Raw genomic sequence first — 25,502 nt, forward strand, 5'->3', positions numbered from 1 at the left:
TAATTATTGTTTAATTCAAACAATAAAATACAAAAGAAACAGTGAGGGACGTCATCGATTCTCTCATTTGCACGTGACTAAATAGTGCATATAACTATTTTGTGAAAAATAAGCGAAACTTTAAAATGTCATAACTTTCTTATTTTACATCCGATTTTGATGAAATTTTCAGCGTTATGCTTGTCTGATTTTTCTCTATTGATTCAAATCAGCATTTTTCTGGGGTGGACTTGACCTTTAAATCTCATAAAGTATAAGATGCGACAAACCTCAGTAACATTTTTTTTGTTCATGCATGCTGAGACATATTGCGCCAGTTACAGTAATCAACCTGCATTATACAATGTGTTTTTATTGTTTTTTGTTGCTTTCAAAATGTTGCTTGCCTCCAAAACATTTTTGAAGCCTCAAATCCCATTGATTTTGTACACAATATGTTGCTGAGCTTTGTCACACCAGGGGAGCAGATTGATAAAACTGTTTTTACATGACTGGTGACCTTTTCTTGTGCCAAATGATCCATATGTAGCCGATAGAGCACCTCAGAACATGTTCCAGTCTGTAACTTAACTGCTTTATGAAAGATCGCCCCAGTCTGCACAAATCTCCTCAAGTATAAAATCTTACGTTTTCCACAAAGATGTAAATGCCTCTACTTCCATTGACGAGTGGATACCATACACGACCATGGGGTCTCGAAAAGCACCCTCAACAAGTATTTTCCATATTCTGAAAATGCACCCCTTAACAAGTATTGGCGTGTAAAAACCCTACCCTTAACAAGTATTGGAAACAAAACGATACCCTCGGCAAGTATTCCCTGAATTGAACCCCTAAACAAGTATACAGCGATATTTTAATTATGTCACAGACGTTGGTTGTTGGTTTTATCTTTACCTACATCATTGGGTTTAGTACAGTTCCACCTCCCACACTCCCGCAAATCAGACTCTAAACACGTAGTGTTGACTGTTGGGGCAAAAGTACATCCTTATTTTATTCTTTTTTATACCCTCGCAAATTTGACCCTAAATACGTAGCTTTTCTAGCGAGATACGCTTTTTTTATTATCTTAGTGTTTTTGACACCCTTAATACGTAACGTGCCCCATCTTGAAAAAGACATCCTTTTTACATGTTTTCTTGGTCGCGCATGGTATCCACTCGTCAATGTAAGTGGCCCCCCCCCCCCGGGTCTACCTCCAAGATTCTTTCTTCCAAACTTTACTTCCTCTCCTTAACTTATCTTTTGTACCGAATTCCTCTTCTATTCTCTCATAAAATGCCTTTCCTCACAACCTTCCTACCTTCTGGCTATGTACAGACAAGTCTGCATAAGTCAACCCTTGAATAATCGCTAAATGGAACCAATTTTTCTATTTGTGAAAGATGTTTACCACTTCCAAGTCAAATTTCACACAAGTCAAAGAGATTTATGGAATCCAAAGAGATTGGGCATATGCAGACTCGCCTTACTTCTTTTTCTTCTCTCTCTATTTAGGCTACCCCCCCCCCCTATCTCTCTACCTCTCTCTTTAGGGGAGCAGATTAATTATTTTCAAATACACCAACCAGAGCCAACAGTGAAAATGACAAATCAAAACCCTATAAGGTACAAAGCACAACAATGCAAGTGGTAGTCACATGCACTGCTTGCCAGCATGGCGTTTTGCTAAAGCCCCTTTTACAATTGTTGGTGCGACTGCTTACAACCGTTGCGATTCTGCGCAACATGTATTGTGAGCAAACAATCGCACAAGGAATTGTGAAAGCCCCTTCATGAAAAAGTCAGATGAGGTTTCGAAAATAGGCATTCTTACTAAAACTTGAAATGTCATACTCTGTCAGGAGGGCTGTGATTACGTTTTGGTAAGGAGCAAAGACATGCGTAATCTTTAATACAATACCATCCAGTTTTTCTGAGTAGAAACCTTTGTAATCGCAACCCTTCAAACAAAGAATAACATCAGCGGTCTTCAGGTCAGTACAACAGCATTATTGTATATTGCAGCTTGTAAGCTTTTCATGTGATATAATTTTCACTTGTTGCTCCGGTTTGGGACTTTAAGGCTATTGGAATTGAAGCACAAATTCGGGAGAATGAGCAATACGAAAAGATCGTGTTTTATAAGAAAAAAAAAACTTCCAAGAGAAATCACTTGTCCATGACTTGAGTCTCCAAAACTGATGTTCTACGTCTTTCACTTTCTCTCTTCTCTCGCTCTCTCCATACGTTAATAAATCGCTTTCCACTCCTTCTGAGTAATAATACAGGCAAACAGGACAGGTACACAATACTAACTCGGAATGACAGATGATTTTTGTTTGGCGTACTTTCTTGCCCTGAATTTATTTTATTCCATATGCAACGGTGTTCTGATCATGATCCCATGTGTGTGAGTGTTTGAGTATGTCTCTGCCAGCTTGCTCAAAGAGTGTTTTCTGGGAACTCAAATGTGACATCCTTTCCGGTCAATTTCTTGTACACGGCAGCGTAGGTCCCGGTCTACGAAAAAAAGGTCATGACAATAGAATAGAAATTAGAAATTAACATGCACATTTAGATCCATTCTCTGGTCATCAGCAAAAAACACATCAACATACAGTTCATTTCAGGCAATGATTAAGTTGATAAGGAAATTCAGTTCCACTTTGTTAAAACATTCACAAAAACTGTAAGCATGCATTTTGGTGCATTAATTTCATTCATAAAGACGGATAGATTTTGATATTCATCTTTAGGAGACACCTTTTACATAATTATGGGTGATTCAATGAAAACGAGTTAAGTCTGCTTCAGACAAAAAAATTAATATTTCATTTTATGGGTCTACTTTTCACAGCTTACTGCCTAAATCTGCATAAGATAAGCTTTAACATGGCAATGAATGGGGATTTTCCTGGGCTCCTTTTTTTTTCAGCTTTTAGGGGCAAAATCCGCCCCAAGCAGACCTGCCAACCTCTTGGAATGAAAAAACTGTATTCTGTGATTAAAAAAACGATTTTTCCCCAAAAAAGTGTATTTCATAATAAAATGCTTGGCGCACTCGCTCATCGCGGCGCTCAAGCTGCATGCAAGCTAAAATGCGCACTGCTCTTGCAGATGAAAAAAAACCATTGAAACATGTGTATATCTTCACCCTGGTTTTAACAAAATGATTGAAAAAAAAACAAGTTACCTGAAATTACATTTATCTAATAACCATATTTGTGTACGTTTTATGAAATAGAAACATATGGAGATGAATTTTCTCAATAAATTACTATTTTGTAAAAAAAAAGAAGTATTTTTTAAAGAAAAAACGTACTGCCGTATTTTGGTTGCAAAAACGTACTAAATACGCCTAAAACGTAATGGTTGGCAGGTATGCCCAAGCCTCCATGTAATTTTTTCTCTGGTCTGCTTAGGTCGTCAACTCTCAATCAGTCGGTAAATGACCAAAGTCAAAACAATCTTGCAGACCAGAATATGCAAAGTGATCGTGTTATTTGCATTTTCTGAGCTAAATTTTGCCAAAGTTAAATATACCTGGAAAATATCAAAGAGCCCTGAAAAATCCCCATTCGCTGCAATGATAAAGCTTATACAATGTTACAGATTCAGACAGAAGGGTGTCAAAAGTACCCCTGAAAAATGACTTGACTCAGATTATCATTGTTTGATTTCATATGTATGAAATGTTTTGTTTTTTAAATCTTGAAGTGGAGATTGATAAGTGGAAATGAAATGAATGGACCAACCTTGTGTTCGATCTGTGTCTTCTGTCCAACGTCAAGGTGAACCTTGATGTTCCTGCTACCGTCCAGCTGGACGTGGGTACGCCTTCCAACAATCTCTGATGGGAAGACGAGGTCCTCAAGGATGTTGTCATGGACCATGGTCAAGGTTCGGCTACGAGGGCGCTTCTGCTTGCTCTTGTTTCGTGACTTCCTTGTTGGCTTCGGCAAGATCCTCCTCTGCAAACGTGAAATAAAGAGATATTTATATATATATATATATATATAGTGTGATGATAAGTTTACTTCTACCAATCGCTGTTGAGTTGTGAATATTTAACATAATGAGATGAAGCGAGGCTAACTCAATAGACGACGCAGGACACCGTGATTTACTTAAGCTTTCGTCTTTAATTAAGACTTCGTCAGAAGCGTCTGAAAAATATAAGAAGATATAACATCCAAGTTTCTTTTGCACATCAATGAATTATTACCAAGTTGAATATATTTCATAATGACAGATTAATGAATGAACAAATAAATTAATTAATGAAAAATAAATAATTAACGTTAATTCCATTAAAAAAATTAATAATATAAATGAAGAAGACATACCTGTAAATACAGACTATTGTGATCGAATGACTGTATCCTATCTCGTTCTTTAGGAAAGTGGCAAAAGTTAAAAATAACTTATTTTTAACTTTTGCCACTTTCCTAAAGAACGAGATAGGATACAGTCATTCGATCACAATAGTCTGTATTTACAGGTATGTCTTCTTCATTTATATTATTAATTTTTTTAATGGAATTAACGTTAATTATTTATTTTTCATTAATTAATTTATTTGTTCATTCATTAATCTGTCATTATGAAATATATTCAACTTGGTAATAATTCATTGATGTGCAAAAGAAACTTGGATGTTATATCTTCTTATATTTTTCAGACGCTTCTGACGAAGTCTTAATAAAAGACGAAAGCTTAAGTAAATCACGGTGTCCTGCGTCGTCTATTGAGTTAGCCTCGCTTCATCTCATTATATATATATATATATATATATATAAAGAGATATTTATATATATTTATACACAACTGATTCTATTATTTCATTATTGATACTGGTGTATCTGTTCACATGTTGAATCTCTTGGGGTCACAGGAATCTGTTTGACTTACACAAATTCTAGCTGAGAAGGTGCGAGTAACGTTTTGCATATTCCAGTCTGAAGTAATGCTTCGACTTAGACAATAATCCAACATAAGGTAGGTTGTTAAAAATGTAGAATATACTGCATTAATAATCATACTCTGTTACATATATTTTTTATCACTTAGTTTACTATCAAAAGTCTGTAAACACTCAACAATAAAGTACTGCCTTTTTAGCACAAACAGAGAAGAGGAAGATTGAGGCGCATTATGGATATTAGAGGGCAGAACAAAGTTAAGTGGTAGCTTCTACCTTAGCTCGCAATGAAAACAATACTTAATATTCTCAAAGACAATTGGGCAATCATAATTCCATTTCCCAAGCTAAAACGAATAAGGAACACACAAACTGAATACAACATTGTTAAAATGAAAGGTAAACTATCTGCTCATTTTCATAAATTGAAGATTTGATTCTTTAATCTTTCTCTGTCTATACTCTTTGTGCACTCTAAATATGTCCATTGCTTATGTATGGCCGTGCTTCTCTTGATTTGTTGTACTTCTGTGTTATGTTTATTATATTTCAATAAATATTTAATAAACAAAAATTAGTAGCTGTTTGGTAATGTTGCCTTATTGAATACCTACCCTCTAAAGTCATCAAATATGGACCTCGGTGAAAATGAACTGGACTTTTCTTTAAAAACTTTAACTTGAAATAAGCATAATTGCGTGCACAAATTTTGCATAGTTTATGGTTTTGTACCATGTTACAATTAAACCACCTTTATGAAATTGGGCCAATGCCTCCAGCAAAACCACCTATAGTGAGCTAAAGCATAAAAATATAATCTGCGTGTATGTTTACCTGAGCAATAAAGAGCACATGCTTGCCGCTAAACTTCTTCTCCAACTCTCGTACAAGCCTGACCTGGATCTTCTGGAAGGCTTTGAGTAGAGGTACGGGAACCAGGACAATGACGGCCTTCCTGCTGTTACCTACATCAATCTCCTGTAATACAATGGGATGGAATACAAGAGAACAGCATTACAGAGAGATCTACAAACATATTGGAGTACACTCCCAAAACACCTTGATTTAAATGAAAAGGGTAAAATCAGACAAACATTGCACTGAAAATTTAATCATCAAAATCTGATGGAAAATAATCACATGTGGTATTTCTATGTTCCATAAATAACATGTGCATCATGATCAGCATGTAACAATGGGAACTAATGATGTCGCGCACTATTTTGTAAATATTTTAAGACATAAAATATTTCAATGTTTATATTTTAATTAAAGAGAGTCTCTGCAAAACCACAATATGTTATGCCAATTTCTAAGTGAGGAATAAAACAAAGTTTTACATTACCTGAAGGACAAAATGAAATGAAAAAAATTAAATACATCACGGATAGTGACAATTTAGGGGTGCTATTTTGGACATTTCAGGGGCAAAATAGCCCTAATCATCAGCCCCCGTGTCTTTCCGTTTGCTAAGCTCCCTTCCCAAATACCACCCATTTACACACACCTCAACGTGAGCCCCAATATACCGAGACCCCTCCTGTCACTCACCTTTGCTCCTGTGATGAAGAGTTCCCTCAACTGCCCTTTAAGTTCTGAGTTGGATTCAAGCTCAATCAGAGCCTATGAATAAAAACAAACACACAATTAAGTCTTTAAGAAATTACTCAGTCAATGCTGCAAGAATCAGGGGAGCATTTCACTAAAGGACTTGTCAGACAATTTATCTGAGTCCGGGGGAGCGTTTCATCAACATTTTTGTCCGACAAGTTGTCAGATCTGACATTTTTCTGACAAGCACAGTTACTATGGTAAGTGACTGTTGGATAAAATGAAACTTGTCAGATGAAGTCTTTTCATGAAATACTCCCCATCTGACAGTTTCCACAGTAACAGTGCTTGCCAGCCAATCAAAATCAAGGGCGTTGTCAGATCTGACAACTTGTCGGATGAAAAATGCTGATGAAACGCTCCCCTGACGATAAATTTAACCTAAAAAGAAGCTGGTGTTACCTGCTAAACATATTGCAAAGGAATCAACACAGAGCTTCATCACATATTGAAATTTCATTTTACAACCATAATACATATCAAAAACCTTGCTCTACAATATAGATAAAAATAATTAAGATGAATTTAAGTTGAAATGTTTAACTTTCGCACTAAATCAATCATTATGTTACAGGCAAAAAAATCTTTTTATCATCGGAGTGTACTTTTCACACCTTACTCTCTAAATCTGCAACATTGGATAAGATTTAACATTGAGTGATTGAGATGAACAGGGATCTCCAGAGCTTTTTCTGGTTTCTCTTTTGGGCATTTCGGGGGCTCGTTTGCCTTCAGGCCCCCTGTAATCCCCCCCCCCCCCCCCCCCCATTATGATAGATGGCCTAGTTTCTAGCTGCTGTGCACAGAAAATCATTTTACAAGATGATATCGGCATCTGCATAAATAAATGAACCTAATTCTCTGTGCTTTTGTTTGATTTTGTCCATAAGCGAATCTTCAATAGCCATGGAAACTGGCTACAAAGAATTAGAAAGGACAGATTAAGTGTGTGGAGGAAATTAGATTTTATACAGCATAGGTTGAGTAATTAGAAATATTGTAAATGTAGCTGAACTTCCAGGGCCGGTTTACTGAAAAAAGATCATTTTAAATATAAAATATTTGATAAAAATTGAATGATTATTTAAGTCACAATCTTGCCTTGTTTTTGTTTTCATTTGTTAAATCTACATGGATTTCAATTACAACTTTCTGAAACTAACCCGTTTTTTTTTGTCAGTTTCATTCATTAACATTGATAAAACCCTACCTAATTGGTCAAGACTTAAGTTATGGCAAAGGTAGTGACAAAAGATCGAAATTCATGACAATGTCTCTTTATACCTTATGCAGGTGCAAATCCAACAAGGCACATGAGGAGTATGTGCCTCATCCAATTTGAAGTCTAGTGAGCTGAGCATGCATAATTTTGTGGATACTGGTCCGTTGAATATACCCATTCTCTCACAACTGTTGGCAAGATCTCTCGCCTGTAGTTTTGAAGAAGTTCATTTAATTTTTTCTGTACGATATGTCTATCACTGATTGTATTTTAATCTTTTGACTACATTATTTACTTTACTACCATCCTCTATAACTGTCTTCATTGTATCGACCATTTCTTCAGCTGTACCTCCTACCTTGCTTTTGCCCCCAAGACAAAACAATTTTCTTTTTCTTTTCTTTTCTAACATTCAACATTCTCTCATTCCTCTTTTTTGTGTTTTTATTTTTAGCACATGCCTTGACAAGCCTCACACTGCATTCATCTAGTTTTTCTTCTATTTTTTCATTTTTTTCCTTCATCCTCAGAATGACTGTATGCATAATTAATGCATCCACTTTTCAAGTGAAAACAACATATTATTTTTTAGTTATTCATTTTAGTTATTAATCTCGTCGTGCGAGTAGAACTTGCTGATCTTTCTTTCGTGCAGCACGCTTTGTCCCTGAACATTTATAAAAGTCTCTGTGGTAATGGATACGCATTTCAGCATTGTGTTTCCCAGGCTAGGCTTCTTGACAAAACATGTCACCCCAATTTCCCTTCATCGCTCTCTACATCTCCCCCACTATTGCCTTCGCTCTCTCTGAATCTGATGTGGTTGCGTTCACACTAATTTCCCCTTCACGCCTCTTCTATTCTTCTTCAATCTCTTTTGAAATCTGCTTCGCCATTTCCCATCTTTCTTTGTCCCGCGTGATCTGCTAGCCCTACTATAAAGTGTAATCCACAAAAGTAATATTCATTTTCGACAGTGACTCCCTTTCCAAATCCGTTGAATATACCCATTCTCTCACAACTGTTGGCAAGATCTCTCGCCTGTAGTTTTGAAGAAGTTCATTTAATTTTTTCTGTACGATATGTCTATCACTGATTGTATTTTTAATCTTTTAACTACATTATTTACTTAACTACCATCACCAATAGCTGAACACACATCCTCTATAACCGTCTTCATTGTATCGAGCATTTCTTCAGCTGTACCTCCTACCCTGCTTTTGCCCCCAAGACAAAACAATTTTCTTTTTCTTTTCTTTTCTAACATTCAACATATTCAACATTCTCTCATTCCTCATCTTTGTGTTTCTAGTTTTAGCATATGCCTTGAACATTCTCACACTGCATTCATCTATTTTTCCATTTATTTTTTTCTTCATCCTCAGAATTGTCTGCATAATTAATGCATCCACTTTTCAAGTGAATACAACATATTATTTTTTAATTATTCAGAATCAGACATCTCGTCGTGTGGATAGAACTTGCTGATCTTTCTTTCGTGCAGCACGCTTTGTCCCCGAACATTTATAAAAGTCTCCGTGGTAATGGATACGCATTTCAGCATTGTGTTTCCCAGGCTAGGCTTCTTGACAAAACATGTCACCCCAAATTGGTCTTCAGTAGATGGGTGGCGCACTAGCATCCTGAGGGATGGCACCTTTGGCTCCTCAGCCTCCTCTTCACTTTCGCTGCCATCTTCGTTCTTGCTTTCTACTTCATTGCTCTCTACATCTCCCCCACTATTGCTTTCGCTCTCTGAATCTGATGTGGTTGCGTTCACACTAATTTCCGCTTCACGCCTCTTCTTTTCTTCTTCAATCTCTTTTGAAATCTGCTTCGCCATTTCCCATCTTTCTTTGTCCCGCATGATCTGCTAGCCCTACTATAAAGTGTAATCCACAAAAGTAATATTCATTTTCGACAGTGACTCCCTTTCCAAACTGGTCCAACAATCCACCCCCCCCCCCCCCAACTTTTGAAATCCAGGGGCCTGTAACACAAAACCTAGCAATGATCGTTGAACATTTTTCTACGATTGATTCCATTGACTACAATGTACAATCAATCGTAAAGATCAAGCGTACAATCAATCGCTAACCTTTGTGTTATGGGACCCTGGTCATATCCGTCTAGACTCTAGTGTCAGTCTCCCAACTGAAAAATTTACACTCCTACCTGTGATACTGTCAGTTCAAATGCATCTGCAACTTCACCATGAGGCTTGATCACCTTGGCACCGGCATGAAACACCGCCATCTTGTCAAGATGTCATGCTAAAACATAAACAAAACAATAGCTAGATAATAATCAAATTTGCAAATAATACCATAATATGAAATAATAGAGCAAATCGAATGTTAAATCACAAAGCTTTTTATCAAGTTAGTCGGCCAACCTACTGACACTGTAGACTGCCCTGCTGCGGGGCCGGGGCAAGGGTTAAAAAAAAAAAATCTTATCATCATGAAACAAGATCAATTTGCCTTGCCTTTTTTCAGGGGCTACTTTCCACAACCTTTATCGGCGTTAGACCCAAGGCTGCGTGTAATACTTAATCAATTTCTAAACATCGTTACATCTGCAACCTGCAAGTGCAACATTGATAATGATATTTGAATGATCTTTTTTACTGTAGAAAATGTAGATTGCAGCTGTGAAATGTGAATGGAGATTTGCTGCCATGCTGGTGCTTTTTTTGTAATTTTCTGATTTTCGTGGCTGCTTTTATTTCATCCGAGGTCAAGCCCCCCCCCCCTTTCCGTCCCCCATAATTTTTTTTCCAAATGGCAATCCCGATTTCTTATTTATAAAAATATAAATATCGGGCCACGACAAATACTACGGCCTACGCTACGTCTGTAAGTGTAACGTTAGACACAGTCACAGAGTAAAAGTTTAACTCATCATTCAACAAAACAGTCACTCATCATCATCACGATCATTGTTTTCAACAATTTCCACCTCAAGTTGAGGCACAAATTTGTTCTGACTGAACAAGTCATGCGAGTTGAGGCCTCAACTTGACACAAGTTCAGTCAGCTCATAACAAATTTGTGCTTGCTTATTGATTCCTAAATAAATAGTAAAATTAATATTATATTCTCAGCCATATAAGACAAACAACTATACTTTGTGCCCATCGTGTGAACTAATATCATAAACCAACCAACCCGACATTTAATAAAGAGGGCAGCCCGTTTTGCGGCACCTGCCATTCATCATGCATTGCAGTTTTTTGCACATTGCATTGGAGCGAACGTACGGTATTTGAGTACACAGTGAAAATTATGTGCGATCAACGTTGAAACCCCCACTAACATCCACGTTCATCTTCTTCCATCAACAAATATCGCACTACTTTATCATTTATTACTTCTTTCAAAGAGTATATCAAAGTATCTAACAATGTTTTGGACCATTACTAATTGGGGAAAACTTGTATAACGAGATTTAAATAAATCATGTAGGTTTCACGACGACTTACAATGACGGTACTCGGAAAAAGGCCGATCGAGAGATTGTCATGATCATTGAGTTTTTCCCCCTTCAAATTGGCAAATATGGCCCTCTCAAGTCGTTTATCTTTATTTCTTTCGATAAGTACAACAATTTATTGTATTGAATGATTGTATTTCTTTAAGTTTACCTTACAAAATTTTTTATAAGAATACATTTTTTCATTAATTTTGATAATTTTTAATATTCTGAATAAAATATTTTGGGTTTTTTGTGTTATTTTTTTTGGTATAATCAATGTAAATCCCTAAGTCTTGGAAAAATATAACAAATTGTTGTCGTGTTGAACGAGCTTCAACTACTGTTGGTCCTGATTTTAATCAGAAAAGATTTTAAATTACCATGTATTAGCCAATCTAATTAATATTGATGATCCGCGAGGTCTTTTTACTAGGATACCTTCATGTGAGAAACATGGGGCGTTTTTTCTATGCTGTTGGAAGGGGTCGACAGACCGGAGTTTTTCCAACCTGGTAATGTATTGTCCCATCTATAGTAAAATATGATGGAAATCAACCTGATTAGGCTAGGCTGCTGTCTGTCATTGATGATTGATTCAGTTCATGATTATGGCAAAAGCCTATGTTAATCTGCAACAAGTTGTAGCTTGTTACATATTTTGACATTTTAATTCAAGATATATCATCAGTATCAATGAAATGAACGAATAAATTATTTCAAGACATCAATTTCAAGTTAGGCCCTAAATCAAATTTTGCAACTGCAGTGCAAGTCAAAAAGTCCAATCGGAATTGTCTGCCAAAACTTAAAGCAAAGCCGGCCAGGTAAAGCATGCAAAGTGAGAAAATGACAGAATACTCTTGAATGATGCGAGTGAAATGAAAGTCAAAACATCGCAAAATTGATGACCTCAAAATTATACACTTTTTGTCCCTGTTTAATTGCAAATCTGACCCTGCTGACAGTTCATCCCAACTGTAATTGAAAATTTGTTTGATCTAACTTTAAAACTAATTTTGCAAGTCAAAATCTAGCCGGGGCCGGAGACCACAACAAAATACATTTATTCAGGTTTGTCAACCACTACTACTTTTACGACGAATGACTATGATGATACTCGGCTAGATCCATGGCATAAGTCAGGATGTAGTGGACTAGTAGTGGCAGTGCTAAGGAAATATCTTGATTGATTGATTGATGACATGACTATGTCAGATTGTCTTGATGCCAGTGCAAATCATGCCCAAAATTTGATCAACTTATTGTCTCTGTTTCATTGCAAATCTGACAGTTCATTGTGATTGTTTTTATTTTTAATCGAAAATTTGTTATTTCTGCCATTTCTGGTCTTGCCTGCATGGAATTTTTCTAAAAAATATTGGGAAAATGGGAAGTGTTTATTAGGCCTAATTTCTTCTGGAAAGGTCATGTTTTTTTAGATGATCGGCCCTGTTTACATAACACAGGGATCGTCTTCATTCATAAGGATTTCTCCACACAAGAAATCTATGAAAGCAAAAGTTCACCTGTCAAGTTCAGATGTGTGTATCTGGCTGTCACCAGTCAAGTGCCTAGATCTACATGTATTCAATATTTTACCATTCATTTTCAATAGAAATCTAAAATCAGTATTATTTTGCTTATTATTTAATAATGTATAAAGATAATAATAGCCATGTGGAAGACCAGTGGTTTTTATCTCGCCTGCATAGCAGAGCGAGACTATAGGCGCCGCTTTTCCGACGGCGGCGGCATCAACATTGAAATCTTAACCAAGGTAAAGTTTTTGAAATGTCATCATAACTTAGAAAGTATATGCCTATGGAACTAGTTCATGAAGCTTGGACATAAGGGTAATCAAGTATTACTGAATATCCTGCCTGAGTTTCAGGTCTCAAGACCAAGGTCAAATGTCATTTAGGGTCAATGAACGTAGACCATGTTGGGGGAATCAATAGTTTTGCCCCACTTGTATTGTTAATTGCACATAGGTCATGGGTATACCATTAATTTACCGGTTTCCCCAAATCCTGTACACTACAACTTCAAAAATTTTGACAAAATATTAGTTAGAAGCAAACATATTTATTATTATACTTGGAGCAACTTGAATTAGGGGTTTTGTTTTTAATCTGAGAGCATTTAATCATGACACAATTAGTAATTTTCACTGACAGCTATTTTAAGCTACTGAAATCATTGCATCTGATTGGCTCAGAACAAACGCCAGTGAAAATCACTGTCAAAGTGCTTCATGAAAAACACCCCATATGTATTTGATCAAGTCTTTGTTTAATAATATATATATATATGTATGTATGTTTTTTTTTTTTTTGCAGGGATGACTGTAAACTTCAAGTCACAGGGTTTTCTGGAGCCAGGTACAAGAAATTTGGGACAGAGGAGGAGGCTTGGAACTTTGTGAATGCAACAAGCTCTTGCAGCTCTGAACCTAAATCAAAGGATTATTCTCAGCAGGGCAAGCATGTATCTTCTTCATCTGTTCCTTCATCCACCAGCAAATCTTATTCCACTCTTTCTGCGACAGCCCAAACACAGCAACGTCCCAAGGCGCATTCCACCCCTACTCATCTGAAGCGTTTGTATTCGGTAGACTCGCTAGATCCAGCGCCACCAAAGAAGAGACGCACAGCATCAGCTCCGACTTCTGGAGACTCTAGCGGTAGGTAGAATGGTAGATGAATTTCTATGTCTAAGAGTGTAGACTACAGATAGATGAGGGATAGAAGTGCAGTCCACCTCCAATTGCCTACCCCAACTCCATCCCCCTCCCCCCCCCCCCAATGTTTTTTTTTTTACTTTAACATTCAACATGAATGTACATGTATGAGGTACTTTATATCATTCATTGTCCAGAATTTGATCTTAAGTTTTCCCCAGAAACGAATGTATTATAATTACAATTAGTTTATATTGATTAGATTGATAATTCTCCCAAGGTAGAGAGAGTGAGATGAAAGTAAGGGAGAGGGATGGGTAGGAGGTGGTGGAGAGGTTCCAGAGAGTAGGAAGAATAGATCTGCTCTATGTATTAAAATAAAATTTTAAGGAGAATAATAATCATCATGCAAAAAAGTGGAGTGAAATTTACCCAAGAACAAATCTAGAAGTTATTTCCGTATTTGGCAACTTTCAAATTCAAATTCATTTATTTCACATCTCTTAAAAAACAGGGTACAGTACATTAAGTTAAGTCATTTTAGTTAATTCAATAGAGTAAAAACAACAATGACAGTAGTACAATTTAGACAAAATATAATGTTCAAGAAAATAACATAGAGTAATGAATGGGATGTGAGGGAGTAACAAAAAGCCATTGGCCTATCTAGGCTACTCCCTTTGTACATTCATTACTGATAATAAAACAAAACAATATCTTTCAAACAACTTTTGAGATGGAAAACAAAGATCTCAAAATCAATCCAAATCAGTAGACTGGTAGAACAAAAGAACAGCAATTAAAACTTTGTCTGATCTGTTTTGTTTGTCATTTTAACTTTCAATTTTTTTTTTCATTTATGGATGATGAATTAGGTAGTCTGGTAGTGTATACAGATGGAGCATGTACCCATAATGGGCGTCGTGGGGCTAAGGCTGGTCTTGGGGTGTACTGGGGTGATGATCATCCACACAATCTCAGTGCTAGACTAGAAGGCAAACAGACCAATCAGAGGGCAGAGCTTACGGTAAGGAAATCAATTGATGATTTCAATATTGTAAATACAGGACATTTATTAGAGACTAAATACAGGTGTTTCTAATTGCAACATTTTCTGGGTATAAAATAACACCAGTTTTCAAAATTTAAACGACCTACTCCTTGTAATGGGAATAAATAATACTATCTCTTCAGCCTCTCTTCATTTCCTTCTCTCCATCTTTTTTCCCTCGATCTACCTCTGTTCCGCTCTCTTTCTCCTCTCTAATTCACCTCTTGTATCTTTCACTGCCCTCTCTTCCCAATTGTCCTCGGAGGGTAATTGTCCCTCGGGGGTAATTGTCCAGGGGGGAGTAGTTGTCCGGGGGGTAATTGTCCTCGGGGGGTAATTGTCCAGGGGGTAGTTGTCCTGATCCCGTTCGTCTGTTTGTTCTTTCTTTCTATCTATACGTACGGCCGACGCATGACTCTGTGCACTCCCTTTGTCTAGGGGGTTATTGTCCTTGGGGGGGGGGGGGGGGGGCAATTGTTCCCGGTGGTAATTGTCCAGGGATGATTGTCTGGGGGTAATTGCCCTCGGGGTAATTGTCCGGGGGGTAATTGTCCTGGGGGGCAATTGTCCTCGGGGGTAATTTTCCAGGGGGTAATTGTCCAGGGGTAATTGTCCTAGGAAGGGTAATTGTCCTAGGGGGTAATTGTCCGGGGGGGGGGGGGTAATTGTCCGGGAGGTAATTGTCATCGGGGGGTAATTGTCCTCAGGGGGTAATTGTCCTCAGGGGGTAATTGTCCGGGGGGTACTAGTAGTTGTCCAGGGGGTAATTGTCCTTGGGGGGTAATGTCCGGGGGTATCCATCTATCTTCCTTCCTTTATTTCTTTCTTTCATTCGTTTTCTTCCTTTTTTTTTTTCACTCATTTCATTTTTTCCCCTTTGTCTTCTCTCTTTTGCTTGCCCGACCTTCATTTTCAAGTGTTGTATTGAGTTTCTTGTTGATTTGCGATTGAAGTGCATAAACCCATTGGAAACTGGTTGACTATGCTAAAACACATATATTTATGTTAGCTACGTGTACTAGTGTTTTATTATTCAATCTCTTCTTGCCTTTCATTTTTTTTCCTTTTGTTGTTATTGACTTTTAAATGTAGTATAGATCTTGTACTTTGTATTGAATTTTCTTCTTTAAAAAAAAATTTTTGTTGTTAAATGTTTAAGAAATAATATTTCTTATTTCTATTGAAACGCAGGCAGCATTGAGGGCACTTGAACAAGTTAATGAACACCATCAGAGGAGGAAAGTGACATTGTATACTGACAGCAAATATACTATCAACTGTAAGTATCACCAACATTTCTGTACTGTCATCATTTAGTGAGGTTCCTTTTTATATCGATATACAGTGGTGCTCAAAAATTAGGGAACCCCACCTGAAAGTATATTTAAAGTGTTCAAGTTCTGCCATGTTTTAGATATTTGATTGTGAAGTCAGGTGATAAAATATTACATTCAATAAAGTTTGTTTCTCCAGGTTTGCAGAACATTAGTGTTGTTTTCTGCATTTAACACTCAGCTTGAAAGAACGCATTTTGTGGTGGGGTTCACAAACTTTTGAGCACAACTGAATGCATTGAATAAATGACTGCCCAGACAGTTTGTCTCTGTCTTTTTTTTTTCAATAATAGCTTTCATCATGTGATAATTATTTTGTGTTATTGTTGTTGATTTATATCTGGATGTAATAACATATGATAAGAATGTATACCTGACAAATGAATGAAGACTTTCAGTCCTGTCTCTCTTTTGTTGTATACAATAGTTGTTTTGGGAAATTCGTAATCACTTTTCTGAGATGTATCTCTCTTGATATTTGTCTTAAGATGTCATAATTTCCACGATCATTTTGGCAAAATTAATTTCCAGATGATTTCTATTTCTGATTTCTATTTTGAACAATAAAATATGGATTATCATTTTTTTTTTCATTCTGTAGGTGTTACGAATTGGATACACAGATGGAAACAAAATGGCTGGAAAACGGCACAGAAGACTGATGTCATAAATAAAGAAGATCTGATCAAACTAGATCATCTTAACACAAAACTTGACATCAAATGGGTGAGAAGTAGATCGTATTGTTAAGCCTATGTGATGCTGTCTTCATTAGATTATAGCCTGACTTTCTCTGTGTGGGTAATGATATGTCTCTGTTTTCTGTTCTTGTTCGCATGAAATGTTGTAGGCTATGAAATTTGCATGTGTTGAGCAGTTTGTAAAATGAAGGAGAAAAGTGGTGATGAGCCATGCAAAAAGGTTTATTATTTTATGGAATTCCCCGATAGATAGTTAGAAGCATTTGCAAATTGTTGGAGCCTCACCGAAGTATAGAGTCCTCCCTCCATGCAGACCATTTGAGTGGAAAATTATATCCATTGGCTTTGCAACATTCTTGTCTGAACCGAAAACATTTTCCGTGAACTGTGAAAAGGGTTGATTTAGAACATCATTCATCTACATCGTGTATTGTTTATCTGCAAAGTGCTGCAACATTTGTATTATGGCAAAAATGCAGAGGGAATACCATGACTTCTGTTGAAAAATGTTGTTATTGTTTTGCATGTATTGTTTGCCTTTTTCTATTTTTTTAACATGTGTCTCATTTGTTTGTAATGCTGGTGGAAGCACATTTCCATACGATGGACTTTAATAAATATGATCTTATATAAACGTACATGTATGTCTTTTATCGCAGTATTAACATTATCCATTCATTATCCGACATTTCCCAGGAGTATGTCCCAGGTCACAGGAACGTGTATGGGAACGAGGAAGCAGACAAACTGGCAAGAGAGGGCGCTACACAACCTTTACCTGGAAACCCGAGATGATCTCATACAGCTCAACAAGTGACACATTCGATGCAGAGGAACCATGGTATCCTGGTGCAAATTGATTCACGTTGATGTGCAGTGATGAATACTGTAGAGCGTCCCATGAAAGGGCCTTGCCAATGTTTTGTCTAGCAAACTGTTTTATCCGACAATTACCATAGTTACTCTGACAAAAGATACACAATTCGAAGCGTGGAAAAGTGTATACCATTGTCACTAATGATTGGCAGATAATGTTGTGTAATCTGGCAGATTTTGAAGTTAATTGTAAGAAAAATCCAAGTTATGCATTTAAAGATTTTAATAACATAATGTTCAGCACTGCACATGCACAAGAATCAACTTTCATGTGGAGACTGGGGGAACCTGAACAATTATTTATTTTGTATATGTGATACTTTATTGTCATATTATTCTGTTCTCAGTCTGGGAGGACAATAGAGAAATAATTTATTTTCGTAGAATACTTGGTATTCAAAGTTTTAAAGAAGTTTGAAATAGGTGCTTTCATTAATTCGTGACAGAAAAATGTGAATTCATGAAAGTGTTACTGGAAAGATGGATAAATTATACTGTAAAAATAAAGAGTAAGAAACCAGAGGTCATCTTCATGTTTCTTTATGGCAACTATGTTATGTGTTATAGAGTACCAAAAGCGATGATGTCAGTTGCCATGGTGTCATGGCTGCCTGGTTCTAAACAAATGAACCCGGGGGCCGTTTCATAAAGCTTTTCGTAACTTAGAAGTGACTTTAAGAACGACTGGTGATCCTTTCTTATGCGCTAAACCATAGCCAATTTATTATAACATTTACCACAAGAAAGGATCACCAATTCTTAAAGTCGCTCTTAACTTACGAACAGCTTTATGAAACGGTGCCCTGTTATGACTCTCAGAATGATGGTAACAACCAGGGACAACACACATCATCATTTTTGCAAATGCAAATGTGTATAGATGATCGTGTAGCTGCAACTCAGTTTAGAACTAGCCGGTTCATTGTCATGACATTGTGACGTCACACTTCGGTGCTCTATTAGAATTGTCATTAAGAAAAAAAAAAAATCATATCTTGATGAAGAGATGGATTTTAAAAAGGTTGATCTTGATTTTTTTTCATTTGGTATGAATTAGAAAAATTGAAAATTAATGGGTATTATTGATATCAATTGTTCTTCTTTCATTCTATTATCATGATTTGTATTGGGATCGATGCATTATTTTTGTCCTTTGTTTCATGAACTGGCTGACACTGAAAAACATTATCCATTATAAGTCTTGATTTTTGGAATATTTTTTTTACATCTTTGACTAAGTAACATTGTTAACCTAACAAAGTTTCAGAGCCTAAAACTGCTTTATTTTGAAAAGAAAGTCCCTTAATATTTGATATTTCTTGTTCACGAAGTGACAGATTTCATCCCCCATCACAAATGTTTTAGGTAATTGATAAATCTGTAACTTTGTGCAAAAGAAATATTGTACATCTTTGATTTGGATTTGTTTTCTTGCATTGACTGTTGAAATGCTCGCCTATCTTGTCACATATGACTTGCATGTCTGAATAAAATCTGTCAATTTGTTAAACAGTTTCAAAGCGTGTGATGTTAATTTTCCCTCCCAAAAACTAACACACATTTTACCTAAATGTCAAGAATTAGAAATAAGTTCTATTAGAAGGTAGTAAACTTATTTCTTATGAAAAAAAAACAACTGTCTGAAATTATAAAATAATCATTTAGAAGTGCTTATCTCCGAATGACCCATTTCAAGCAGTACGTTTAGCTGCCAGCTCCTAAAACGAGGAAAATTTTTCTTATGAAAAACAATTGTCTGAAAGTATAGAATAATCATTCAGAAGTACTTATCTCCGAATGACCCATTTCAAGCAGTACGCTTCGCTGCCAGTTCGTAAAACAAGGAACAATTGATTAAACAAGGGACTGAAGTTATATTTGCTTGTCAGATCTTTTTTGATGGAAATTAAAAGCATGTTAGGAATGATAATTTTTTTTTGTTGCTTGGAAAACTTCATTGCCGAACAAAATGGGTCCATTTTCTGTGCCCACTTCCATTATAAAATCCTTGACCCCCCCCCACTACCATTAACTTAATATACAGTGAGCACGCTCTTCCCTATTTGACACACTAGCCGATCGTGTTAAGTTGATATTTTGTCATTTTCTAGGCTAGACACGGAATGTTTGTTTGCCAAAGAAAATATTTTAATATCTTGCCATTTATAGATTGATGTAAGACATGTTTATTTTGTTCTATGACATTTGCTCTGACGACTATTGCTCCGATGGAAAATCTGTATGTTTAGTCACGCATAAAACCTAACCTCCAAAACTAAATAAACCTAAATCCTTATCTTAACATTCTGAACCAAAAACTCTTTATTGCAATCCTACAAACTTTAACCCTGTGCCCTCTGATACATTTTGACCGGAAAAAATGTTGCAGGAGCAAATGTTGTGTTACCATTGATTTGATTTATTCTGTGGCCTGTACTTCAATGTTCTTTAAGAACTCCGTTAGCTGTGTTGATCAGCATAAAACCCTGTTCATGTCATTGTTTTATGCATACTATTCTTTTTTTCTTCTTTGAAAGGGCTAATCATAGCTGGAAATTGATTAAAATAAAAAGAACAAAGTTAAAGATAAATCAGCTTTTCTGTGGGGAATTCATTTTATGTTATAGGCTTGCCATTGCATGTGTCAATCATGGATCAACCATTTTTCTAAGAGATATTTTTCATTACATGTAGTATAAATGATTTCAAAAGCTGTATTTCTCTGCAATATCCATAAGTACTTTGATTTTGATAACCCCAATTATATATATATATCCATCTACTTGTGTTTAATAAAATATTCAGAAAGGTTCCATATGAGTTTATTAAAATCTCATTTTATCTTATGTGAAAATGTATTTCAACAATTGTTAAAATAAATATCCATGTTTGATCATAATTGTATGTTTGTCTATATTTTCATTCTTTCTTTGAACTTAAACTATAGGTGAATCATATCTCTTTGTGTTTTATATTTTCCTTTTCCTTCTTTCTCTCTTTTTTATAGATCATAATTTGCCAAATTTTACATTCATTAAATTTAATAGGCCCATCTTATGTTTACATTACAAATACCTGATCATTTTACAAAGAGAGGAAATAAACTGTAAACTAGAATCAGTGTTACGTCTGTTTGTGTATGTGTGATATGGGTCATAGACAATGAGAAAGGCAGATGTGATGTTTAGGTGGAAAGAATGTCTCATAGTGTGTCTTTCTAGATCAGGGGGGTGTTTCACCCCGTTTCACAAAGATTTAAGTATGACTTAGTCGCACTTAGATGCCGACGCGTACATGATATGCTTCATCATTGATTAATACACAGTAGTGTGCATCCTCCTAGCATGATCTGACCAATGTGGTCATGTGTTTTGTCCGCCAAAGATCATTGTCAGTGTGAAAATCGGACACTTTGGCGATTTTCTTAAACACTCGATTAATGCCCATGGGGAAGGGTGACCACTAGTGTTGAATATTACCATCGCACATTGGCACGATGCTGAGTATAAAACATATAGGTAAAATGAGAAAGGGGATTTGGGAGAGGGCAACGCATGTGGATGATTCCATCTTTTTCTTTCCCAGAAACCTCTAAAATATATTCATCTCTAATAAAAAATATAAAAAATGAAGAAAAAAATCTTAAAATGTAAAAATCTTCTATTCTTCAACCCCTCCTCCATTTCCCTCAGATGTTTTGTACACAACCAAAAATGGCAATACGCGAAGGTTTACTTAACGCTATGGGGCGCTCTTCCCAAGCATTTCACTGCGCGCTCTATGTACTGTCCAATCTTCGCGCAACTAGGGATTTAAGTGTGACTTAAATCTTTGTGAAACACCCCCAGGTGGGGGTTTCATAACACTGTAAGTTACAAATGACTTTTACGCATGACTGGTGATCCTTTCTTTTGGTACATGATGTATCCCTGTGCATCTGACAGCAACTTACATGTACAACATATTCCAGTCTTGTTTCAAGTCATGCATACTTTTAAGAGCAGTTTTATGAAACACCCACTAGTCCAGTTCAGGTGCTGTTTTTAATCCTGAACTTGGGAAGACGTTCAAGAATGACATGGCAACACACCTAGATAGTTACATAAATCCATTGAAAGTGCTTTATCTTCTCTATCATGTCTCATATACTGTGTATATACACCGATATTACGATAATATCACCGATGCATATCAGCAAGCATTTTCTGAAAACCCAAGTTTATATACACATCCCATTAGGCGGAGGTATGTATGAACATTTGTTTTTTTATGTAAAAGCAGTTATCTACACTAGACAGAGATCCAACCAGAATGGACAATAGTTTTCGAGAGGCCGACTTTTCTACAAAAAACGACATGGCCTCTCAGGTGGTATTGTGTCTAATCTGGCTGAATCCATGCCTGATGTATATGTACAAGGCCAACGATTGTCATCTACTAAAGTAGAGTGTAGCTAGTTTTTCTATGTCAGAAAGGAAATTATTTCGTAACAATAAAATGATAGCATATTTTCTATCTACAAAAAACCACAACACTTGTGAAATGGTCTATATATGTCATTATGGTAATATCAGGAAATTGTCAGTAATTCCGAGAATATTGCGACATTTTGTCTAGTGTTATCCAGAAAAAGCAACAAAATACTGGAAATTCACGAACCTCATTCGTATACATCATTGGCGGCATGAAATGTATTTGCAAGGTTTTTGCAGATAGCTGATGTATATGAATAGGGTAATCCTTTGTATTATGCTTAATGATGCATTGCTAATTTATTACCACACACTGAAAGAATATAGCTTCATACTTTCATTAGTGTCTGTGATGATAAAACCACAATAAAATCATGATATACATGTACAGACCTGACAACAAGTATGTTTTGGGCGTATTTAGTAATTTTTTCTTTTACAAAATCGGATTCCATTGAAAAAAATCATCTGTCTCTATTTCATAAAACTTACACAAATATGGTTATTAGATCAATGTAATTTCAGGTAACATGTTTTTTTTTCAATCATTTTGTTAAACCAGGGTGAGATATACACATGTTTCAATGTTTTTTTTTCATCTGCAAGAGCTGTGCGTATTTTAGCTTGCATGCAGCTTGAGCGCTGCGATGAGCAAGTGCACCACGCATTCCATTATGAAATACACTTTTTTTGGGGGAAAATACATTTTTTTAATCACAAAATACAATTTTTCATTCCCAGAGGTTGGCAGGTCTGCATGTATAGTTTAGTGTTGATAGAAGTAAAAGTGTGCACAACAAGAAAAGTACAGCATAAGGATACCATTGAAAGGGGAAAAGTCTAGAAACAATTTTTATTATTGCATTACAAAATAACTTAAAAGAACCATATCACAAATCACCACAATGAAATGAACATGTGTTACAACAAAATAAAAATAAAAAAATAAGAGGGAAAACAAGTCAAAGTAATATTTTGTAATTCATCTGTATACAACATAGTGCACTGGAATACATATTGACATAATATAATTGATTAACACATAAGCAATTACTAAGGGGAAACTGAAATGATTATTATCAGCTACTTTCATGCAGAATTATGTTACCTATGATCCTTAATGATATCATTTTTGCAGAAAATTCAAAAGCATCTTGTTGGAAAATGGCTAAATGTATTCCGACTTCATTACAAATAATATATCCCAAGCCTAGTACATGTATACAAATGGAAATACACAATACCATTTAGGCTACATTCCAACAATATACTACAACACATGTGTATTGATTCAATTTGGTATAAATGCAATGCTATACGTCAAATATCAATACACAGTAAGTTACTTGATTAAACAGCTGGAAATGATATCCTAACTCTTTTTCTTTAAAAGAAGTATTTATAAAAAATTGCCCTCACATATTTGTTTGAGTCTTGTTGCTAGGGGAGGGGTGTCTTCAACACATCTTCCCTAGCAACAGGTAGAGAATGGGGGGTGGGAATGCAGGGGCATTTTATTTTCTTCAATAAAATACTTAAAATAGCAAGAGCTGGATATAATTTGCAAAGGTAAGAGGCATTGAACCCCTCTCATTCCCCCTTTCCATTAGGGAAGATTTGATTCAAACATTTTGCAGATTTTGCTCCCACTTAGTGGATTCATGATTTCAGCACCCCCCCCCCCCCCCCATCCCCTGCCGGTAAGGGCTACATATTCAAGAATTACTGCATAAAATCCTTTTACACTTTAGAGTAGCCATTAAGACACGTGACAAACTGACACACAGATAATAGAGGTACAGCAATCACTCTGCATAAATACAAATACACAAACATACACAGGTGCAAAAAAAATAAAATAAACTAATGCTAGGCTACAAAAAAAAATCTCCTTCCTTTCACTCATTACTCTATTCAAAACCTCAGAGCTTCGTTGAAAATTGGAGAAAAAAAATTCCAGCATAATTAGTTTTCTTGAGAAATAACTTGAGACAAATCTTGTTATTCATATGACCACTGTTCAGCTCATATATTTTGTTTTGTATTATGTACAGTAAAGAACATCATAATTTACAGATATTTTGATTACAATTACTATGATTAATAACTCGTATGAATATAAATACCCAGAATCTCTCTATCTCTCTGCCTTAAGTGCTGAAAGAATGCTGTGTATAGCCAGGTAGAGGCAAACCAAGAAGAAAATGCTGTCTTCTGCATGGTTGCATGCATCATTTAACCATCGGATTATGACTTAAATAAGTTTCCATTGTCAGAACATGACAGAATAAATCACTTTAACTGGCGGAATGAATTGTTTCACAAGAGATGCATTCACAACCGCATCTGGGCACTGTAATAAAGTGCTTTAATAGCGATTGATCTGTGATACTGATTCTTATCATGATATAATCACTGCAATCAAATGTCAAAATTAGCATGACAATCAATCATTAAGCTATACATGTATGTTAGAGACCCCTGGCCATATAAAATAAAAAGTTTAGCAATCGATCATAAGGCTGATATTTTGTAAAGTTTACAATTGATTACACTGATTAGTATGTTCTATCAATCATACAAGTCAACAGTAAGATCAATCGCTATGCTTGGTGATTCACTTGCCCCCTGGACTTTGCCTTCTTGTAGTACAGACTGCTATTCATTCTACAATGTAAATGCAGAGGTGGCTTGAAAAGAACCTAAAAGTCATGTGACATTTTTTTTCATGCATATGTGTACATGTAGCCTCGTGCACAGACTGAAGACAATATACATGTAGGTGAAAAACAAAGATTTTCACAAGAAAACTGGCATCATGAAAAAAATCATAACAAAGCCTAACTCCGGATTCTATATGGGTATAGCCACACTTCCGTATACCCATTTACAAGTACAGGTGGGTGTTTCATAAAGCTGTTCGTAAGATAAGAGCGACTTTAAGAACGACTGGTGATCCTTTCTTGTGGTAAATGGTATATTGAATTGACAATTGTTTAGCGCGTAAGAAGGGTTCACCAGTCGTTCTTAAAGTCGCTCTTAACTTACGAACAGCTTTATGAAACGGCCCCCTGGTGTATTTATGAACAGTATGTCCTTCATTACTTTCTCAATCAAATAAGTATTGATGCCCAAAGAATGTCGCATATTCTAATCACTTCGAGCGCGTGCT

At 36.0% G+C, this 25,502-nt stretch overlaps 2 protein-coding genes across 2 annotated transcripts; one reads left to right on the forward strand and one right to left on the reverse strand.

Moving 5' to 3' along the window:
* Positions 1 to 2,317: 2,317 nt before the first annotated feature.
* On the reverse strand, positions 2,318 to 10,029 carry LOC129280973 (small ribosomal subunit protein eS7-like). Its single transcript, XM_064112561.1, has 5 exons — positions 9,915 to 10,029; positions 6,458 to 6,529; positions 5,741 to 5,884; positions 3,741 to 3,956; positions 2,318 to 2,505 (listed from the first exon to the last, which is right to left on the reverse strand). The coding sequence occupies exons 1-5, from the start codon at positions 9,993 to 9,995 to the stop codon at positions 2,428 to 2,430; spliced, it is 591 nt and encodes a 196-aa protein (XP_063968631.1). The 5' UTR covers positions 9,996 to 10,029; the 3' UTR covers positions 2,318 to 2,427.
* Positions 10,030 to 11,504: 1,475 nt separating this feature from the next.
* On the forward strand, positions 11,505 to 19,368 carry LOC135157342 (ribonuclease H1-like). The gene is made up of 6 exons (XM_064112560.1): positions 11,505 to 11,728; positions 13,556 to 13,899; positions 14,772 to 14,923; positions 16,139 to 16,226; positions 16,883 to 17,007; positions 17,679 to 19,368. Exons 1-6 carry the CDS (start codon positions 11,625 to 11,627, stop codon positions 17,775 to 17,777), a joined length of 912 nt encoding a protein of 303 aa, XP_063968630.1. The 5' UTR covers positions 11,505 to 11,624; the 3' UTR covers positions 17,778 to 19,368.
* The last annotated feature ends 6,134 nt before the right edge of the window (positions 19,369 to 25,502 follow it).

The sequence above is a fragment of the Lytechinus pictus genome, chromosome 17 (genome assembly GCF_037042905.1).
Source record: "Lytechinus pictus isolate F3 Inbred chromosome 17, Lp3.0, whole genome shotgun sequence".
In the NCBI taxonomy this organism is placed as follows: Eukaryota; Metazoa; Echinodermata; class Echinoidea; order Temnopleuroida; family Toxopneustidae; genus Lytechinus; species Lytechinus pictus.

Excerpts from the sequence above, each read along its gene's own strand:
- LOC135157342 (XM_064112560.1), top strand. The coding sequence starts at position 11,625 with ATGATCCGCGAGGTCTTTTTACTAGGATACCTTCATGTGAGAAACATG. Across the intron at positions 13,900-14,771 it reads GACTTCTGGAGACTCTAGCG|GTAGTCTGGTAGTGTATACA; the intron begins GTAGGTAGAATG and ends ATGATGAATTAG. Across the intron at positions 16,227-16,882 it reads CAGCAAATATACTATCAACT|GTGTTACGAATTGGATACAC; the intron begins GTAAGTATCACC and ends TTCATTCTGTAG.
- LOC129280973 (XM_064112561.1), bottom strand. The coding sequence starts at position 9,995 with ATGGCGGTGTTTCATGCCGGTGCCAAGGTGATCAAGCCTCATGGTGAA. Across the intron at positions 5,885-6,457 it reads TCTTCATCACAGGAGCAAAG|GAGATTGATGTAGGTAACAG; the intron begins GTGAGTGACAGG and ends ATTGTATTACAG. Across the intron at positions 2,506-3,740 it reads AGACACAGATCGAACACAAG|ACCGGGACCTACGCTGCCGT; the intron begins GTTGGTCCATTC and ends TTTTTTTCGTAG.